This window comes from Halichondria panicea, chromosome 14, assembly GCF_963675165.1.
Source record: "Halichondria panicea chromosome 14, odHalPani1.1, whole genome shotgun sequence".
NCBI lineage: Eukaryota > Metazoa > Porifera > Demospongiae > Suberitida > Halichondriidae > Halichondria > Halichondria panicea.
In genome coordinates this window covers 4,722,675-4,744,549 of record NC_087390.1, presented here as the reverse complement: position 1 = coordinate 4,744,549, position 21,875 = coordinate 4,722,675, and the positions used below count along the sequence as shown (strand labels likewise).

The following is a 21,875-nucleotide window of genomic DNA, read 5'->3' as shown; positions in this document are numbered from 1 at the left end:
CCTCCACAATTTCTTGCTCTTTGATTTGCTCAACTTCGCCAGGAAAAGTTCTTGATAACAAAGTGCATGGGCTGCGGCTGCTGCTTGTATTCTCAGTAGTATATGCTCAGCCTATATGAATGCATGCATGCATGTGCTGTGTATACAATGGCTATGTGCTGCCACACTGTAACGCAGGCCTTATTTTGCACATAATTATGGCTGCCTTATACTGTTATCGTCAGTGACCAAGCAGCATCAGTGACCAAGCAGCACAGATTATAGGCTAGTAATATATTCTGTATTGGAGTTTAGATCTACATATATAAACATTATAGCCTACATAAACATTATAGCCATTGATTCTCAACTCAACCTCCTATTACTGTTGTGCTGGCTTGACTCCACTGCTCAGAATAGACTTCTCTAGGGGGGCCCTATAATCACTAAGGGGGGCGTATACCGCTAGTGCAATGGGGCCCCCCCTTACACCCCAAATCGCTAGCGTTTTAGGGCCGGGGGCCCCAAAATAAGGGGGGGGGCCCATATCGCTTCTACACCGGTGTCATAAAATTTTAGGCCCCCCCATGTTTAGGCTCCCCCTGGGCCTAGAATTTTAAAATTTTTGGTCCCCCCGGGCCTAGAATATTAACAGTTTAGGCCCCCCAGGGGGTCCAATCTGTTAAAATACTAGGCATCCCACTGTGAGATTAGGCCCCCCCTCTTTTCTGCTATCCTTTTCTGCACGATAGAACCATAGATAAACGAACAGAAATCTTTAGAACGAAATCAAAGAATTATATGGTAAGGTTAGCTCTAGATCTATAATAGTTACAAAGCATCAAAGAGACTGCATGCATGCAAAGACTCTGTATCGAAGTAGCAAAAATGTTTGCATTATCATTCTATCATGGAATTCAAAGTGAAGGAAGATTTACCTTTCAAGTTACTCATGCTTATATATAAGAGTTAAATGCTTTGATGCAGCTCTGCAATGTTGGATCTGCCTGTAAGACAATCGATGTTGTGCATAGCTATCGCCATATTTGCAACTTTGTGCTTACTTTCTCAGCCAAATTTCAGGACAAAACATGGCGGCGTTATATCCCCAAGCGGCTGGCCGCCAGAGGCAAAATTTTGTGAATTCACAATAAATGAGCATACAATTTTCAGTGCAAAGACTCATATCCCTCCATGTTTTCCTACATAGAAGATGTAAATTGTTGTGGGGATGCTCCAATAGCATCACTGGCTCAGCTCTCAAGTAATGTGGAATCATAGATATAGAAGTCAAGAGAGAAACTGTTGTATCTATGGTGGAATCCCAGTAGTCTACATGTAATAAGAGTGCAAGTGAGCCCCGCCCACTTATTAGACTGTATCATAGTACAAGGGCGCTTCTCTCATATGCCCTTGCTATATAAACTAAGTTTCTTGTGTAAAGCTGTTTTTGTTCATTGTTTGAAGATTCTAGCATGCAGTAGTTTCAGGCTTGATAAGCCTTTTGGAGCTTAGTAACCCAGCTCAGAAGCAGCAACCCTAAAATCCGGGATATCTGAGGTGAATAGCGTTTCCTTTCGGGACAAGGGTAATCTTGGACAGTCCTGACCAATTCGGGACAGTTGGCACCTACGTGCTTCGTGCTGCATGAGGTCATTATCATAGAATGACATGGTGCAGTGTGATGGCTGTGAGACCAGTAGTACTACTGTACATGCATGAAATGATGAAATGTGTGTGTGTGAGGAGAGCTGCATTCAGTAACTGACTGGCACTGCATAGACTGTGAAGACCATAGAAGACTGTATTGGTGTATTTTGAGAATGCACTGTCACATAATGTTACCGCTGTTGCGCTGTTAATGGGGGGCCTAAATTTTAAAATTCTAGGCCCGGGGGGCCCAATCTCATGAGGGGCCGAAAATTTTATGACACCGGTTCGACGGAAACATATTGAGTTGGAGGAGGTTTTGGGAGCAGTTCTCTGTGTCAGTACATGAAAGGTCCAGTCTGTCATGTTCTGAGAAACTTGTTTATCTTCAGCACGCTCTAAAGAATGGTTCTGCGAATGTATACAGTGATTGATGCCGGGTCTCTCGCAGTCTGGTAGAACTATATACGGTAGCAATTGAACCCCGGCGTAACGCGGATATAATTCGAGGTAACTTCCATTTCCAATCCCTCTCCCTCTTCGGTTGCACTGGGGCATATTGATATTCTTGAGACCAGAGCGCACCCTCCACCCAATACTTCAAATCATTGCTTTTATAGTGACACATGAATGAATGGTTCTTGTGGTAAATTTACTAGACAGAATATGACGGTTTCAATCAGCCTCGATTTTCCAGGCCGCAAGGAAAAGCCACTGTTGAAGGGGCTGGAGTCGAGGCTAGGTTTCGATGCACTTACTTGTAAATCCAGCCACCAAAACAGAACAAAAACTACCAAATTACCTTTTTTACATCTATATGCTGCAAGTGTTTTCTATGTTGGTTTCTATAATAATTATGCAGAAAATGTCATAGCCATGTAATAAGTATACCTTTCGAATTATCAACCATGCATGATGTCATCACACGATTCGATTTCATTATAACTATTAATGGATGATTACAAACTGCAATGACTAATATAATTATAGTTATATCCACGACTCTCTAGCAGAGTGTTTATTTGATGAATACGGGCTGCAGTGGCCATGCAGACTTGTGTCATTTTTAGCGTTTGTTTAAGCCCACAAGCCAGCTTGACCTTCTGAGCAACTCTTCCGCTTCATCCCACCATTCATCACCCATCTCTAGTTGTGTACTAGCTCGTTCGGGGCAGTTAGATCCCACACACAATGGGCGACCCTTACCCTTGAAATTCATGCAAGCGCAGTCCAATTCATCTGCAAAATAATTAAACGTGGAAATCACATGTAGACAATGTTAACATGCATGCATGCTCACCATTTTGGCCTATATAGACATAATTATGCCTCGGTGTGCATGTGTGTGTGTGTGTGTGTATGTGTGTGTGTGTGTGCGTGTGTATAGACTGTTTCAGCTGCTCAAGGATCAATGAAGTGCAAGTAAGAGTTTCTATAGGCTTCTATTTTAATCATGTTTTCTTGGCTTGGTATTTGTGGATTTGCAAAATAAAGCTTCGTTCTCGAGTTATGCCGGCTTGGAATGCCATTGCAGCCTTTTCAGAAGAGTCCGTAGCAAAACTTGTTCACCGAGTGTTGCTAACTCTACTTAGTAGATAGCTCTGCACTAGAACGCTAGCTATTGGTAGCTGCAAGAGTGAGAAGAGAGCTGCAAGGCTCTGCTGACTTGCAGCCATTAATTTTAGACTTAAACTTTTGGCATCGATCGTTTTTAACAACAATCATCGTCGATCATTACCCACTCTTTGAGTTTCCCTGTGATTCTGCATGCAGCAAAATTAAAAATGTTCATTAATAATAATCAATGTGTGTATAAAAGCTAGCTATTAGTAGCTTTATGTTATGTAGCTTTGGCACCTCCACCGAGGCATTAGTATACCCGCGGTGCTTTCATTAATATAGATTATATTTATGCTCAAGACATTGCCTGTTATTCTTCTTAAATACTGACCTATTATTCTTTTCAACAAATTGCCTATTATTCCCGCATAATTCCTGCAGTGTTAACCACGAGCACAACATTGATGTCACACAAGTATAACATCACAAACTAGTATAATGGCCACATGCAGTCATGCATGCATGTGTTTAACACTATCAATTATTTATATAATTATAATTATAATATATACAGCCTATAAAACCATGCATAATCTACCAAGGCCTATATAATTATATAATTATATATACCTATACCTATTTCTTGACTGTGATCTTCTGCCTCTGCCTCTGCCTTGAGCAACTCTTGAATACCAGCAAATTTATTCTGAAGGACTGCCATTAGTTGATCTATATAGAAGGAGTATTAGTTGATATCTAGTTATATATAGGCTTATAGCTGCATGTGCACTATTAGCCTCGATCCCAGGCCGAGTTTTCGCTTTTATAACGGTTAGGCGAACAACTCTAGGCCTGGTACTAGTTGTCTGCGCATGCGTCAGTCGTTTGTCAGATTCTGACAAATGGATATTCTCGTTCACTTTCGTGACATTTATATTCGTGTACTATCGTGTACTAGAAGTCAGTTCCCGTTTTATCATTATTGGAATGGCTCTTAGCTGAAGCTTCTCTCTTCTCTGAAGCTTAGAAAACATTATTCTGAAGACTGAACAACAAGGGAAGAGGTATAAAGCTTTGTCAAGCTTGTTAAGGTTAGACATTTTTGTGTGGGCCCTGTGCTATCAAATCTTGTTCATGTTTGGCAAGATCTAGGTAGACTATAGTTTCATCATTAATATGTGAAGAGTGTGAGCTAGAGAACTTGGTGCTGCCATCATCAACTCGTCGACAATGACACTGTAACCTGTTTAATACGAGAAATTTAATATAGATCTACACGTATTTAGAATGTCTACTTCTCTGTACAGGAGCAATGGCTAATATCCAGCTAAGTATCCCAACAGTGCTCCTCTTGGCTATACTAATGGACGAGACTGGACAGTTTGAGGTAAGGGTTTAACCGTCTTTGATAATTATTGTCCTATACTTACAGGACTGGAGTATGACCTGCTCGTTCGAGCGTTGTTGGGTAGCTCAGAGGCATCAAGAGAATCTACGTTTTCTCAAGAGTTACGAGTTGGGGCCTAGAATCAGAGAAGTCCAGCAACCTGCTAACTCTTTTTGAAACGTAATTTGATCATCCTGAAGTTTCCCTAGGTCACTGTAATCGTGCTGCAGCACAACTGGCAACTCCCCAGGCCCTTGTGAAGCAGCTCTCTATGTGCATCTTTTGTGTATTCACTCTGTGCATTTTGTGTGTACAAATTTCGATTATTGATTTATTAAATATTTTTGCCGACCACAAATACAATGAAAATTTGACGCATGCGCAGACAACTAGTACCAGGCCTAGTTGTTCGCCTAACCGTTATAAAAGCGAAAACTCGGCCTGGGATCAAGGCTATGGGATCGAGGCTAGTGCACCCCAAACTCAACCTATAATATATACCACCTATAGTGTCACATCATAATTATACAGTGGAACCTCCATCTCCAAAGTCTTTGGAAAAGAGCAACATGACGCCATAACGGCCGGCTAAGAGCTAGCTCGGATTGAAACTATATACATGGCTTCAATTAAGGTTACGATGCAGTGTTTGTGAATTATTCATGAGCTTTTATTTTTTGTTTTTGTGAGAAAGGAAGATATTGTTTCTATTATTTTATGTGTCTATACTGTTGCACTACTCATAAGTAACTATTACAGCGCTTGCTAGCTATCAGTACGAACTAGATGGCAAAAAATTTACCACAAAGATCGTGTGGTCACTGCCGATTTAGTCATCAAATATTAGACAAAGAAAGACTCTAACAAGAACTAAACAGTGACCTACCAGCAGTTTATGATATTCCTGAGGGCGGCTCGAAGAGTTCTTGGTCCTATCTATCTACAAACTGAAGAAAAATGCCATAGTTTACTATAGCTAGCTACCGTACTTCTTCTAAATAAGGCGCCTCTTTTTAATAATTACGATATGAGCAAGGGCCATAATTAGAGACAGAAAAATTAGATTTGGTCCAGGGAGGCGCGTATTTAGAAGGGCGCCTAATTATAAATAGAGGTTATTTGAACAATCTTGGTATCCTCGATTCCAGGCTTCATTCTCATCATCCTCAAGCTTTCTGAAAAAATATGTGATGTTAGCCTCCATTTACAACGCGCCACCAAAAATAATATCTCTAGCCACGTGGAGCTCTATATGGAGACTTTAAAATTACTTTTCAGTCTGGGTGGCGCCTTATTAGAAGGGCGCCTTATTTAGAAGAAGTACGGTAGTCGGCTATTTTTTTATATTTTTCAACTTCTACACGAGCTAACTCGATGACTGTTCATTGAAATTAGCCTCGTTCCCAGGCCTTACTTTTTCTTGCTGTTGTCACTGTTCATCCATAAATCACAAGAAAGACATAGTGAGGCAGCAAAGAAAGAAATGGGCGTACAGTTAAGAAAAGGCCTGGTTTGGGAAATCGCGTGATCCACAAGGATTTTTATGAACGTGGGCGATATGTAGCCCACAATCGTGACGTAAGGTATTCTCCCACGCATTCAGAGTTAATAAAACTGTACTGAGACAACCACCCAAGCTGTGCTGCAAGTCAGATCAGCGTGGCCAGCTCTGGTGGCAGTAGCTACCTGCTATATGATAATGATGAAATGATGACTAAGCTATTCTTGATCTATACTAGCATGTAGAAAGACACAAGAAAAGGTAATAGTCTGATAGAATCTGAACACACAATCTAGACTAGTAGATCATCTAGCTAAGCCTAAGGTATATAGCTAGCTATAGTGCTTGCAAACTTCCAGTTCCAAGTCCATGTCCAGCTTGCTGCAGGCAAAGTTTTACTAGTCATAGATATCTGCGTGGCTAGCTCAGCATGCCCACGCTCATTTTCACCCTTCTACCACCCTTCTACCCTCACGCGACTTCCCGATACAGGCTCTCCTTTTTCCTAACTCTACGTCTATTTCTTTCTTTATTCCTCCAATTAATACCGTATTTTATCTCATTGAACGATTAAGACAGTATTTTATCTTATTGAACGATTGTGATAAAGAACAGAAAAAGGAGAGCCTGTGTAGAGGCTACATTGAAATTGTTTCGAGCCGCCCTGCCCCTTTCCTCCTTTAAATAGATAATTGCCTTACTGGCAAAGAGCATGCAATATCTAGCATATAAAATGATAGACTCGCAAGCCACTCTCTTTTCTCTGATTGGACGGGGGCGGAAAAGGGAGTGGCTTGCGAGTCTAATAAAATGACAACTAGTGTACACAGTCAAAACAAGCTTGATTTACTACTGATAATTACTGCGTGGGCGAACAGTCATCTAAGACACCAGCAGAGATTAGCTGTGTTTCAGTTTTACGTGATGAGAACAGTCAACTGGCAGCCGAAACTCAGTGTGTTATTGGTTGCCTAAAGCTTTTAATAACCTGTACAATACAAGACAGATAATAGCAGAGGGCAGCAGTTGAATTGAGAGTAGTCAGACTTGTACAAGCTGTCTTAAATCGCTGCCACTCGTACTCCTCGGTTCAAAGAAGGACTGCCAAGATTTCTACGTTCATCAGCTGTTCCATGCTAATCCACAAGTTGTGGCACAACAGACACTGGTACAAGGATCTATAATATCAAAAGGCTAGCTAGATAGATCTGTATACTTGTCTTGTGTGTCTTAATTTAGCTTTTGACGCATCTGGATAATTTGCACGTGACATTAATATTTAATAGCATTCCTGATTTACACAAGCTGTAGCCCAGAGTCACCAGTCCCTTTTCTCCCGCCCCCGTCCAATCAGAGAAAAGGGAGTGGCTTGCGAGTCTAATAAAATGACGACTAGTGTACACAGTCAAGACAAGCTTAATTTACTACTGATAATTACTGCGTGGGCGAACACTGCATCGTAACCTTAAGCAACCAGCTTTCTAGTCCCACAACCAGCTTTACTAGCCTTTAGCAATGAAAATAACTTCCCAGAACGGACACACCTAGAATTAGCAGGAAATTATTGCTGAGATCGCATTATTTTGCACAATCGTGAAAACCTAGCTGTAGCTTGTCCCTACAAAGCAAAGCTTGTATACGAGCTAAAGAAGTGGTTAGCTAAAGCTTCTACATACATACACAGGCTCTCCTTTTTCTGTTTTTTATCACAATCGTTCAATGGAGGAATAAAGAAAGAAATAGAGGTATAGAGTTAGGAAAAAGGAGAACCTGTATCGGGAAGTCGCGTGAGGGTAGAAGGGTGAAAATGAGCTTGGGCATGCAGAGCTATAGATGTTGGACTGCCCACATAGAGATCTATGACTAATAATTAACATTGCCATAGCCTGCAAGCTGAACATGGACTTGGAACTGGAAGTTTGCAAGGAGCTAGCTAGCTACGTAGCTAGCCTATATATACCTTAGCTACATGCATATAGATTAGCCTCGATTCAAGGCCGATTAAAATACGGCCTGGTACCTATTGCAGGGGTGATAGTGCGCATGCATGCGCGTTAAATTACCCAGAATATGGGTAATCGTACTACGAACGTAAAACCTTAGTAAATTACACAGGAAATTAGTCCGTTTACTACGAATATGTTCCGTAATACTTAATCTCTATGACTGAGTTCTGTGAAGCTGTGGCTTATGCCGTCAATTGCGTTGGTCTAGAAGGCTTGAACACTAGTTTTAAGACAGTAGAGGCTCTCATCTACGCCTAGGATGGTCCTATAGCCGGGTTGTCTTTGCAAGTAGCAGTTTGAGGCGGCACCATACACTTCCCATGCGCATAGCCTGTACAGATCCAAGGTAAGATATCCTGACCATACAACCGTCATAGAGGTAGATGAGAGCCTCTTTTGGCTTCAGACTAGTGTGAAAGCCTTCTGGAACAACGCAATAGAGAGCTAAGCTGATGTACAAAGATTGAAAATAGATGAGAGAAAGAAAAAAGGGGATTCCCCAGATTCTGGAGAATAAACTAACGCATGCGCACTATCACCATGCAATAGGTACCAGAATCGGCCTGGAATCGAGGCTACATATAGTTTAGATTCTATACCGAATATAAAAATTTTTTTGTGTCTTTCTAAATGCATGCTACCAGCTAGATATGCCAAGCAATATATAGCTTAGTCATCATTATCATCTTTGTAGATCACGCGATTTCCCAAACCAGGCCTTACTTTTTCTTAACTGCATGTGCGCCCATTTTTTTCTTTGCTGCCTCATTTCGTATATTGTATTTCATAAACAATGCATGACAACAGCAAGATAAAGGAAGACCTGGGAACGAGACTAGCAGTTAGCAAAGCAGTATACGCAGTACATGCATGCATACAATATTCATTTGCAGCAAGAAATGACTCATGGAGCATACATTATATTATAGCTGGCAATCGAAACCTCTCAAGGAAGACCACCTCTCTATAACGGCCAAAAGGCTGTTCCCCAATGGTGTCCGCTTTATGGAGGTTCCACTTAATTTATAGTCTAGACAATAAGTAACTCATACGCTTCACTGACTACATGTATATTTATGCAAACGTTGCATGCATGCAACATACCAGCTGGTTTGACGTTACAGTTAGATCCTTTGCATATTGGGCGATCCTTATTCTTGAAATGCATGCAAGTGCACTCCAATTCATCTGTAAAATAATTACGTGTTATAATTATTGTTAAACAAAATCACAGCTAATGGATATACCGTATAGCGGGTAAGTTTCGTGGGTAAAAAATTCGTTCAACTCGAGAAACGGTGGTTTTCGTGAGTAAAAATTTCGTTTAGTTCTCGTTGCCTGCACTGCAATCCTACGTTAAAATTTCGTGGAGGTCAGCTTGCCCACGAAAATAACGAATATTTTACCCCACGAAAATTACCCGCTATACGGTATACATGCCATATGCATGCTCACCATTTTGGCCTAGACTCATCTGACTGTCGTCTTTTTCTGCCTCTGCCTCTGCCTCTGCTATTTCCTTGAGCAACTCTTGAATACCAGCATAATTATTCTGAAAGACTGCACTCCGTATTGGTCGTTCTATAAATATAAGTATTATGACTGCATGCATGCATGTGCACGCCTTTCGTACAAAGTTTTACCCATCATTTTCGTGGGCATTCGAATTTCACAGAATACTTATTATTACTATAATAATTATTAGTGACTCACTCCTATACCGGGTAATAAAGCAAACTTTGCATATAGTTATAGTTTACATGCATGCATGCAACATACCTGCATTAGGTACAGCTGTTGCCATCATTGCCACAGCAACTATGAGAACACTGGCGATGATGAGACCCTTCATTCTGCTTCAAACAAGTTTTTGATGAGATTCAACTCTGCTGATTGATTTGTTCAACTTCAGTTGGCGATTATTATGCTGTGCTGCACACACACTTTTAGAAGTAGGAGTGGCTATAGTATAATCAGTTGTGCAGCTGCAAAACTAACGTTCTGGAATGCACAAAAATTGAACCATGACGTGTTGACCAACTTAATTCTATACTGGTAATAGGTTGGCTAGCTGACCTAAGCCGACTTGTCGTACATTTTATGACGTTTCTGTTTGTCTATAATGCATGCACTCTTGGGCTGTTCGCCATGCACTGGACATGCAGTCCTGCTACCAATTAATAATTGTGAGCATGCAAGAGAGCTTCTATAGTAGGCAATGTAGTATCTACCGTAAAGCAAAAAGAAAGGGGACTCCCAGGTAGATTCCTGTACCGACACATACATAACACACGACAAATTCCCATCCCACTCATGGCCGCCACCAAAGCACTCGACTGTTAAACTGCTAACATAAGCCAGCGGGTATGACCCAAATGTAGCACAACAGCATAATTATTATACCTCCGATATACCAGCTGTAAAACAAAGTTAGCACCACAAAATTGTGTGGTGCTTCATGTCGACAGACAACATACTCTACAAACATCCTTACAAATTACTTTCTGATCCAGAATAGCAACTGCTTCCACCTATTCATTTTGGTGCAATAATCAATGAACACCAGTGCGTATTGATTTCCGTTAAAGAGTCTATATAGTCAAAGGCAACTCAACCCCAGCAACCTTCGAAAACGATCCTCCATGCAGGCAACAGCTAGAAATGTATGTATAGGTTGTATAATAATATTTGTGGTTTAATAGACCGACTCTGATCCTTCCTAGAAGCACGACCGACAGTATAATGTCTGGCTGCTGCTCGTGTCCCTGGCGCGTGGCCACCAATACCGATGGCGGAGTATAGCTCATAGATTCTCTTTTCTGCAAAGTATACCCTGAAAATCTACCCTCCTGAATCAAACCCTCCCTCTCGTCTCTCCTGTGGAGGAACAGCTGTAGACACCTACCAGGAGTATTAGCACACTCGTGATAAAGAAGTCCACCATGCAGTCAAATCAAAAGCCTCACCTGTTGATATAACCACCTTCCTCACAACATCATCACCTGGGTAAGCAATTATTGGCTTGAACTGAGAATCGCTATTAGACCCTCACACCAGCAACCACACATGATACAGATGCCACTGGACAGCTATATTTGCTTCCTTGGCAGATACCCGACGGGCCCATTTAGCAGAAGGGGTTGCTCGTGCTGAAAAGAGAAGTACAAACGGCATGATCAGTGAGTATAAGTTAATGATGTCGCAACAAGTACGACCAATAGTACTTCACATCCTAGACAATTGCAAGAGTTTCAAGCTCTGTGTTGTGGTCATTTCGCCTCAATTCGAAATTATGCTACTGGGTTTAACTGACCCATCTCGTCCTCCTGTGCCAAAACTGCACCTGACCACGCTATAATATTATATATAGTATCAGCTAGTGCATCAGTTTCCAAAGCAAAGGTATATGCTAGAACTGGGGCAGTGCAAAGCAAGTTCTTAAGCTTACTCTCTGACACTGAGTGTGCAAACAACACACCCTGGCCTTCTTGCATGGTAAGAGCCGTTAAAGGTGACGAAAATTCGTAATGAAGCGTCAGATGGTCCAAAGTAAGAAGCTAACCCCAAACAAAAACTGCATCACTGTGCGGATCAGCTTTGATTTATCACATCAATAATGTTTGGGTGTGTCAGAGGTATATAGCTGGGCGGAGCTAGAATAATTGTAGGTAAGTTGTTTATTATAAAAGCGAAAACTCGACCTGGGATCGAGGCTACCCTCTTTCCAAACAGAACCATGCATACATGCAAATGTACATATTGTGAACTCAAGAGCGTTGTATATAACTGAGCCTAAATTGAGTTTGTGTTCCATCATAATTATAGATGTATCAGACTATGGTTTCATCCCTCATTCCAAACAGAACCATGTTATTGTGAACTGTGAACGTGCACTGTTAATTGATACTCTAAGAGCCTAACAACAGTAATTGTGTTTCATCATAATTATAGATGTATCTATGGTTTCGTCCCTCATTCCAAACAGAACCATGTTATTGTGAACGTGCACTGTTAATTGATACTCTAAGAGCCTAGTAACAGTAATTGTGTTTCATCATAATTATAGATGTATCTATGGTTTCATCCCTCATTCCAAACAGAACCATGTTATTGTAAACTGTGAACGTGCACTGTTAATTGATACTCTAAGAGCCTAATTGTGTTTCATCATAATCATAGATGTATCTATGGTTTCATCCTTCATTCCAAACAGAACCATGTTATTGTACTGTGAACGTCCATGCACATGCACTGTTAATTGATACTCTAAGAGCCTAGTAACAGTAAATTGAGTTTGTGTTTCATCATAATTATAGATGTATCTATGGTTTCATCCCTCATTCCAAACAGAACCATGTTATTGTAAACTGTGAACGTGCACTGTTAATTGATACTCTAAGAGCCTAATTGTGTTTCATCATAATCATAGATGTATCTATGGTTTCATCCTTCATTCCAAACAGAACCATGTTATTGTACTGTGAACGTCCATGCACATGCACTGTTAATTGATACTCTAAGAGCCTAGTAACAGTAAATTGAGTTTGTGTTTCATCATAATTATAGATGTATCTATGGTTTCATCCCTCATTCCAAACATAACCATGTTATTGTGTGGCACATGCACTGTTAATTGATACTCTAAGAGCGTTAAACTGAGAAATTATCCTATTAACAGTGAATTGAGTTTGTGTTTCATCTCCCTCATTCCAAACTGAACCATGCACATACACATGTACATGTGATAAGCGTTGTAACTGAGAAATTATCCTATCATAACATGAAGTAAATTGAGTTTGTGTTTCATCCCTCATTCCAAACAGAACCATGCATGCATATACGTGAACTGTGAACGTCAGTGTATGCACATGCATGCACTGAGAAATTATCCTGCAGTAAATTGAGTTTGCGTTTCACCCCCCTCATTCCAAACAGAACCATGTATACATAAACTGTGAACGTGCATGTGCATGCACTGTTAATTGATACAGTAGGCTCTCGTTATTCCGGCTCTCTGAAGTACGGCCACCTCAATATACCCGCTATTGCACGGATTGCTAGCTAGATGTTTACTGCACAAAACTCACCCTGAAATGCGGCCATTCGCTATTCCGTATAATTATACTGGCCAGTATATATATACTGGCTGCCCCAAACTAGGTTTTCAATGTACGTTTATGCGGCCGGATATGACGTTTTGGGTGTGGTTTGGCAGATTACACTTAATAGAGAGCAGAACGCCGCTTCAATATCCTTCATTATCCTCGAGAGTCCTTTCCACAGGTGTTCGGTGTGGTCATTAGATTCTATAGAGGTAAGGTCGTTTTTTAACCGCGGCTATTTTATGAAATACAGCCACCTCGCTAGTCCGGCCAAGCTGCATGGTCCAAGGGTGATCGGATAACGAGAGTCTACTATAACCCTTTCCTTGCCATTCGTGAAATCTGGAACAGGAGCGTCTTTAGGTCGATCAATTAGTGTGGATCCGGCCTCACCACGCCTCCATGTCATTCTATTAGTCTAGATCCGGCTAGCAATTCTAGCTGGGACTCCCAGTTCTAGCTCGTTTTGTTTAGCGTGTCAGAGACTGGGAGAAGATGATTGGCATTCCTTGGCTCCTTTGGATGTACAGCTGTCCAGATCCCTAGAACATACCCTCCATTCTGACGAGTTATCAGTGCATAGGGATGCTTACTAGATTCTTGCCAGTACAGTTCAAGCTACACACAGCACCGCTCAACTATTCTCTACCCCATTATCTAGCTAAATCTGGTCCAACTAGACAGCAGACACAGCTAGTTAATTCAGTAAAGCCAGGGGTAGCCCTACTTCTACGGTTGTTCAGTACCCACGGTAACAATTCCTCTGGGCTGGGCTAACTAGTTGAGCCACGCCTCCCAATTCTCAAGGCTAGGTACATGTCTCTGTCTAGCTGCTTCTTCAGCTTCTTGCTCAGTTTTGTGGCTTAGAGAAAGGCCAGCTACTCAGGGGGAAGAGTCGAGATGAAAGTCTGGCAGCCAGGTGACGTCCAAACGGTCAGTTATTCTTTCCACCAACTTTTTAATCTAGTCTAGTCCTGCTTGCACTGCTACTACTACTGCTACTCTTCCTACTACTACTACTGCTACTCTTCCTAGCTAGTCAAAGGTTTCTTTTTTTTTTTTTTAACTACATATGCACAAAGAGACATCAAAGCTTACATCAAAGGACACAGATTTTTAGCCTACTTGACTGATAAGGCCGTTACCTAGACTACAGTTTGTTTGTCAGGGAGGAGCTCACATACAACTTCATCTAATTCATCATAACGATTCGTTACCGTTGTTGTAATTTCTACAACAGATTGCCAAGGAAAGAGGTATACTCTAAGAGCGTTGTAACTGTGAGAAATTATCGTATTAACATGCAGTAAATTGAGTTTGTGTTTCATCAAACAGAACCATGCACACATTATTATTGTGAACTATGAACGCATGCACATACACTGTTATAATTGATACTCTAAGAGCGTGGGCCCACTAAGCCCAACCTTATTGGACCAACGGCGTTATGGCCGTTCAAAATTAATATGCTCTACTAAACAGTTTAGCTGTGTAGAGCTACATTCACACCACCCATTCGGGTCCTATCATGCACTACAATGTACCTGTAATTAGCTGCTAGTTTTTCCTACTGTATTACCTCCAAAGCTAGCTCAGATATGACGTCCTGCTACTTGATTGTTGCTATGGTAGTAGACGTGTTGTCTCTGGTAGCCATGGCAATGCATATGTCCACCTTGCGATCCTCTTATCAGGATGTAGTGTGTAAGAGTCCAACAAAATAGCTGCCATTTCTTGAGAGTTGCAAGTGTCTACTTTACTCCACTGGTGGTCTGTTATATAGTACTCCTGTTGCCATCAGTCCTCTATAGGGCTTGGTACAGGTAGAGTAGTAGGAGGGGTCCTGCATGGGAGAGGGGTCAATAAATTGGCGTAAGTATATAGGTCACACAGAGCTACATGTACTTGAAGCCAGGTAAATGTAATACTGTATACCGTATATACGTGGGTAATTTTTGTGGGGTAAAAAATTCGTTTATCTCGAAAACGGTGATTTTCGTGAGTATAAATTTAGAATTAAGTGCAAGCGGTTAACAAAACATATCCGCCCGCGGTTCATTGTGGCGGTAGGCGGAGGCGGGTGACCCTTCTCGGCCACCGTAGCATAGTAAACTATATACTGAGGAAACTTAGAAACATAAAAAGGAGGTATTTCCCGGGCATTTTGCGGACACAATTTAGACGCGGCGCGGATGTTTATTGAGGGTTGCACGTAGATAGCCTCAATCCCAGCCCCTCTCACTAGAGTCTTTCTCAATTGAGAGCGGCCTGGAATCGAGGCTAGCACGTATAGACCCTCTCTCCCTTTGATCATTTATCTATTGATGATCATGTGAAGTTCCAACTGCTCTCATTTCCTCCTACTGAAGTACTGCTTAAGATCCACTGACTGCATACCTGTCAGCCTATATGACAAGCTATGTCTCCGTATCTCATGCACAAGGCTCTATACTCTAGCTCTCTCCTCAGCCACCCTCGTGCCTGGAGTTCCCTGGTGTGGAAACGTTGTCGCAATAGATCAAGACTTCAAAGCTCTCAGGCTTGCAGTGACACTGTCTGACTCGTGTGTCCGATATGTGAACATTTCTTATAATTATGACAAAATCCCTGAAATAGGTAAATGCAAGAAATTACGCTACCTATATCATTGGCTGCCATGCACTGGCACCGTGATAGAAATTGAACTAGAACTGATACTGTCTGAATTACCATCCCTCTACTGCCTTAACTGTGGCAGGAGATGAATTTGGTACTTTGCATGCTGTTAAAGCATCGAAAAGTCTTGAGGTACTCCGGAAAGCAGCACCTGCTGTAATTGAGTGGGCAGACTCAGGGCATATACCTTCGAATCTTGAAGTATATTTCAATTATTCCGTATCAATATCTAAGTGAAGTAAAGAGTAGCAATCAACCAGCACAGTTTTCTATAAATTATTCTACTCAAATAGTAACATTTCTGGAACTGTCGTCCGCAAGTACCCAATTCTTAGGTTGTCAGTGTATCCAGCCGAAGGTTGAGTTGTTGATGTGCCCGATGACACCTGCCTGTTCTTCCTCATACTCATACTACTCAGACATGAGACATGATTGCATGTCGTGGCAATTCTGTTTGTGTCAAAATCCAAAAAGAGTCGATGTTATGTTAAGAAATGAAGTTGACGTTATAAAAAAGTCGACGTCGTAAAGATCGATGTGTTAAAAAGGAGCCGATGTTATGAAATGGAGTCGACGTTACAAAAGAGTCGATGTTTACCAGTTACTCTGCATATAGTTAAATTACTGTTGGATGTACATACAACACAGTATACAATTATAACTTATGCATGAGTAACTTTACACTCTAAAGTATTCCCTCAACCTACCTGAAAACTTCTGTATAGCATGCATTACGCAAACAATAATATAGGGTAATAATAAGTGATAAGTGAGGCAGTCAGTGCATGCACTAATAGGCAATAATGGTTGGTGATTTGATGTACATGAGATGATAATGAGACAATAAACAATAGTTGGAAACAACAATGTTGAAGAACGTTCAAGTTGCTCTGTATAGTGAATAGTCCACCGTATCTCGACTTTCCCAGGTCTATTATTGAAGGTATGTCTTCCTCTCAGTATGTGAGAGCACTGCAATTGAGGGGAGCTTTGTGCTTGGCTGCAAATTTGAGAACTTGGTAGATGATTTTAGGAATTGATATGACTTTGGTTCAATTATTAGCCATTTGACTTCCTCCTCGTGGTAACGTAAGATAGTTTTACACCAGCTACTACTGACGGCATGCTTACGCATGCGCTGGATATTTCCCGTATATTTGGGGCTAAAAAATACTACAGTACACAATGGTCATAGCTATCGCTAGATATAATATTATAGACTAAACAAAATGAATTTATTCTCATTATCTACGAAAGCACAACTTGTAGGATAATTTCCCTAATCGATACACCAAAAAATAAACCACTTGATAATGTTGTCAGACAAAGCATCCGGCATCTATTTAATTATAGCTGAAGAGCTGTTACTGCGCATGCACTAACTCCAAGATATGCATCTAACACAGCTGCATGCAGTTGTAGTGACCATAGCTATAGCTATAATTATAATTATACTCTTAGTTTTGGAACATTTGTACCAAGAAAAATGTTTACTCAAGTTAGTTTATTTACCTTCCATGTAAAAAAATAATGTGTGATAAATGGGGGAATTTATCTAAATAACACAATGCAGCTTTTGATATCTCAACCACCTGCATGTATATAAACATAATAGCTCAACCGGACAGTGTGATTAATGAATTATAGCTACTCTCCTCTTGTACCAGCGAGCCAGGAGGCAGTACAGGATGAATCCAAACAAAGTAATCGCTATCATGATTGACGAATAAATTATGTAGTTGTAGCATTTGTCGCCAAGCTTGACCGTGATACCAAAGAAAAGTTCACCGAGGCTTAACGATGAGCCATGAAGTAATAATGCAAATCCCACCAACAGACCACGCATGTTATATGGAGATTGCGCACAAGCAAACAACAGAATCAAGTTTGTCAAGAAGGACAAGTAAACAAGACCTTCAATTATTGAAGTAGCTATTTCAATCCAAACTTGTATCTTATGGAAATAGCTCACAACTTCTGCACTCAATATCCCTATATTTGCTACCACAATGAAGAAGCAAGCAAATCCAATCTGTTTTAGGATGCTTGGTGGTTCCATTTTAACTAGAGGATAGACTATTAATTCTGAGATAAGCGTTACTAGCATTGCACAAAAGAAGGGTGATAAGTGAAGAGACTAATAAGTGAAGCAGTGCATTTGTCGATAGAGGGAAACGGTTGGTAATTAAGATGTACGTATAATTCTCGGGATGATAATGAGACAAAAAACAATGGTATTTGGATAACAATAATGTTGAAGAACGTTTTTACATCTTCAACTTGCTCTGTAGTGAATGGTCCACCGTATCTCAACTTTCCCAGGTCCATTCTTGAAGGTATGTCTTCCTCCCAGTATGTGAGAGCACTGCAATTGAGGGGAGCTTTGTGCTTGGCAGCAAATTTGAGAATTTGGTAAATGATTTTGAGGGACTGAGGTGACTTTGGTTCAATTATTAACCATTTAGGGGCTAAAAGAAAAATACTACAGCACAGAACGCTCATAGCAAACACTGGGTAGATACTTGAAATGATATTATTGTCAGGATCTGAGAAAGCACAAGATTCTGTACTTTTTTGGCTAATCCATACACCAAAAAGAGCTGAGAAAATGAACCACTTGATAAAACATTGTCAGATGAAGCATCTGGCATCTGATCCAAGCCTAGCTGAAGAGCTGTTACTGCGCATGCACTAACTCCAAGATAAGCAACAAACACAGCTGCAGTTGTAGCAACCAGAGTAACAGTCGGATGAACTCCCTCACCTTTGATTATCATAGAAATGCAGGTCATTACCGCTGAGAAAAAAAATAACAGTGCTCCGAATTTAAACACCTTGAAGTTTCCATACCGTACATCAGCTAGCCATCCTGCTATGGGAGTGAAGGCAATAATCGGTAATAGAAAAAGTCTCTGATCCGTGTAGTGGAGATATCCTGATTTTGTGATACGATAAAGGATAGTCATTACGGATGTAATAAGCAGTGTCCACACAAGAACTAGAAAAGCTCCTTTTGAGTAGAAAGATCGCAGCTTGTACTTCATCATTTTCTCTTGTAGAAGGGTTTTAACAGCTCGCTAAATGTACTATCTAGCATCTATACTCCAAACTCATAATAATGCTGGATAAGTGCATGTGTACTCACGTTGGCATTACTTTCATGTAAACAAGTATTATTATGAATGGTGAATTTATTAAAACTAAATTAATGTTGTGATTGTGCCCATGCATGCTAGCGTACAATTATGTATACATGCATGCAGTAACACAGTACATGTATCACATGTATTGTAAATCAGCAGAGGTACAGCAGGTAGGTACAGCTTTGGAGCAATTACCTAAGTCTCGAGAGTGCTGTTGCTGAGTCAGCAAATATATATATATAGAACAGAGAGTCAACAAACAGAAGGGAGTACCGTAATTGCAGCGCCAGAAAAAATTAAGTCCACTTCTGAGTGGCACACAAAAAATTGCGTTCAGCCCAAGCTTCATGGCGCCTAAATTATGGTGGCGCTTATGTTCAACAGTTAGTATAGAATTTGTAGAGAAAATGGGCGTGGTCTTTTTTTCACTTGCTAGCTGCACCGCTGAGAGCTGAGTGACTCGTGAACAACAATTCATTGACTGTAGCTATATATGGGTTAGACAACTGTTTAGAAGTGAAGGAAGTCAACGATGCAGGATGATTGTCTTGATAACTCAAACAAGCCTTTTTATAAGCGCCAGAAAAAAATAATTCCAGCAATGGTTGGCGCTTTTTAGGATCTAAAAAATTATGCTGATGCCGACGTGGCGTTTAAATTATGGTGGCGCTGTAATTACTTACGGTAATTGAGATCACTTCTAAAATTGTTACTATAATTATAGGTAGCTAGCTAGTCTTAAAGTATATACATGCACTAATTGGGCAGAGCACCATACATATATTCGTTGACTCAGCAATCATCAGAGCATGGAGGAGAGTGACTATATAATTATGTGATCGATAATTGCCAATTAGTGCTGATCACTGCAAATGTATAATTAGATATTTATTAACCAACCTGCATGTGACATTTTGACAGAGCCATCACCTCCTTGATAGTTTGCAAAAGTACCGTCATGTATTTGGGAGCGTGGCCAAGAGCGGAATTTAAATTATAGCCAATTGAATAAAGCTGACATTGTAGAAGAGTATGTAAAACCAAGCTCTGGTGCATGCTGTATCATCATCTGCATAATATTTGGAGCAAGCCGATGTTGTCAAAACAAACTACCTTTAACCACCATAGTTACCATAATTTTATTCAAACCAGACTACCATAAAATTAGAGCTACCAATAGGGTTAACTTACAATGAATCCTCTGTGGCCAAACGTAGTCTTCACACATGTTCCTTAAGCAGTTCACCTTCAACTGTGCATGCATGGAGGTGCTTTGTTCTGTGTGCTTGTGATGGGGGGGGGGGGGGGTAGTATAAGTATAATGTTAGGTATATTAAGTACCGACACCAAGAGGCCATATATTTGTGCAGTATGTCAAGCCACCCTGATCGAGAGAATTTAAGTCAATGGATACATAATTTATACCGGTAATTTAAAATTATCATAGCATACAGTTAAATTTTAGCTGCATTCATTTTACAGTACACCAATAGCGGGTAATTATCGTGCGGTAAAATATTCATTTAACTCGAAAACGGTGGTTTTTGTGACTAAAAATTTCGTTTATAGTCTTGTTGCCTGCACTGCATTCATACGTTCCGGCAAGCCACGCCTATACGTTAACATTTCGTGGAGGTCAGCTTGCCCACGAAAATAACGAATATTTTACCCCACAAAAATTACCCGCTATACGGTACTACACCGTACTTCAGTTTAAAAGACGACCCTCTACGATATTTGCCTATATACTGTATTGCTTGAATATGGCATCATAATACCTTAAATCACACGTATTACCCTTGTGTGTATAGCGCATGTCAATGCACTTCAATAGTGTGATACAGTGCAGAGGGTGTGACGTGGGTAGATCAATACACACACTTTGTTCATGTGCACCGACCGGGCAGGTGGCTAGATCTACTGGATTTGATGAAGAAAGCGAATGTGCCACTGAAAAAAATGATGTGTGGTTTTCACGCAGAGTGTGTGGCTATTGTGGCAAACGTGCGGTTTTCCTTATACTTGCCACAATAGCCACGCGTACTCTGCGTGAAAACCACACATCATTTTTTACAGTGTGTTGAAAAGTATGTAGGTTATGCCATGAATCTAAGGTGTATAACCGTGGCAGCAGCCCCGAGAGCAACATTGGTTGATTGATGTAATAATTACAATCATGGCATTATTGAAAACCACATCTATACCTTTCTCTAATGTTTAGGAAAGCTGCCAATTTCCAAGGGGAGGGCCTGAGAAACTAAACTTTGTATGGCCTAAAAGTGCACTCTATAATAACGCACTTCACCGCAAATGGGTGACTGACATATTAAAGTAAGAAGTAAGTAAGGTTCTTGAGAAGCTTTTCCTCAAGAAGCGGTAATCGGTTGGCCTCGAATCATCATTGAGAACACCCAGTTTTCGAGAAACACATTGTGACTACAGAAAAACCCGGTACGCTTAGCTACAGCTACAAGCTATTGTTAAAAGCGGGCGAGAACATTATAATTACCTCCAATCCGTTACAACGTCACATAATTATTCATGTAGACTTAATTTATAGTCATTAGATTCGAGGTATGGTTGTTTTTAGCTGCGGATATTTTCTGAAATGCGGCCATGTCGCTATTCTGGCCACTATGCCAAAAAATACTGCAACACAAAATGCTCATCGCAAACATAAGATATTCCATGTGTCGTACTTGAACTCTTCATTCTTCAAAAAATAGTGGGTTCGGTCAAGTCAAAGTATTACTACAAGTGATGAAGACTGAAGAGTTCTAAGTACGACACATGAATTCTTCATCACTTGTAGCGATACTTTGACTTGACCAACCCACTATTTCCTTTACACAGTTATGTAGACACTACTAGATCATATTCAACTGTAAATGG

General features: G+C 40.7%; 2 protein-coding genes and 1 long non-coding RNA gene across 3 annotated transcripts in view; 1 reads left to right on the top strand and 2 right to left on the bottom strand.

Moving 5' to 3' along the window:
• The window catches only part of LOC135348017 (uncharacterized), a 31,188-nt gene extending 11,238 nt beyond the window's left edge, over positions 1-19,950 (bottom strand). Inside the window, exons 1-2 of the long non-coding RNA XR_010398617.1 lie at positions 19,884-19,950; positions 14,765-15,028 (exon numbers count right to left, since the gene is read on the bottom strand). This is a non-coding gene — a long non-coding RNA (uncharacterized LOC135348017). The remainder of the gene's footprint in view (positions 1-14,764; positions 15,029-19,883) is intronic.
• LOC135347803 (uncharacterized) overlaps positions 1-21,875 on the top strand; it is a gene marked incomplete in the record, with an annotated part of 825,189 nt that overhangs the window by 459,104 nt on the left and 344,210 nt on the right.
• LOC135347976 (uncharacterized) lies at positions 2,551-10,184 on the bottom strand. Its single transcript, XM_064546148.1, has 5 exons — positions 9,863-10,184; positions 9,539-9,664; positions 9,188-9,271; positions 3,826-3,918; positions 2,551-2,868 (listed from the first exon to the last, which is right to left on the bottom strand). Exons 1-5 carry the CDS (start codon positions 9,933-9,935, stop codon positions 2,696-2,698), a joined length of 549 nt encoding a protein of 182 aa, XP_064402218.1. The 5' UTR covers positions 9,936-10,184; the 3' UTR covers positions 2,551-2,695.

Coding starts and splice junctions, on each gene's coding strand:
- LOC135347976 (XM_064546148.1), bottom strand. CDS start 9,935: ATGAAGGGTCTCATCATCGCCAGTGTTCTCATAGTTGCTGTGGCAATG. Junction 9,665..9,862: donor AACAGCTGTACCTAATGCAG/GTATGTTGCATG, acceptor TTATATTTATAG/AACGACCAATACGGAGTGCA. Junction 3,919..9,187: donor CTGTAACGTCAAACCAGCTG/GTATGTTGCATG, acceptor CCTTCTATATAG/ATCAACTAATGGCAGTCCTT.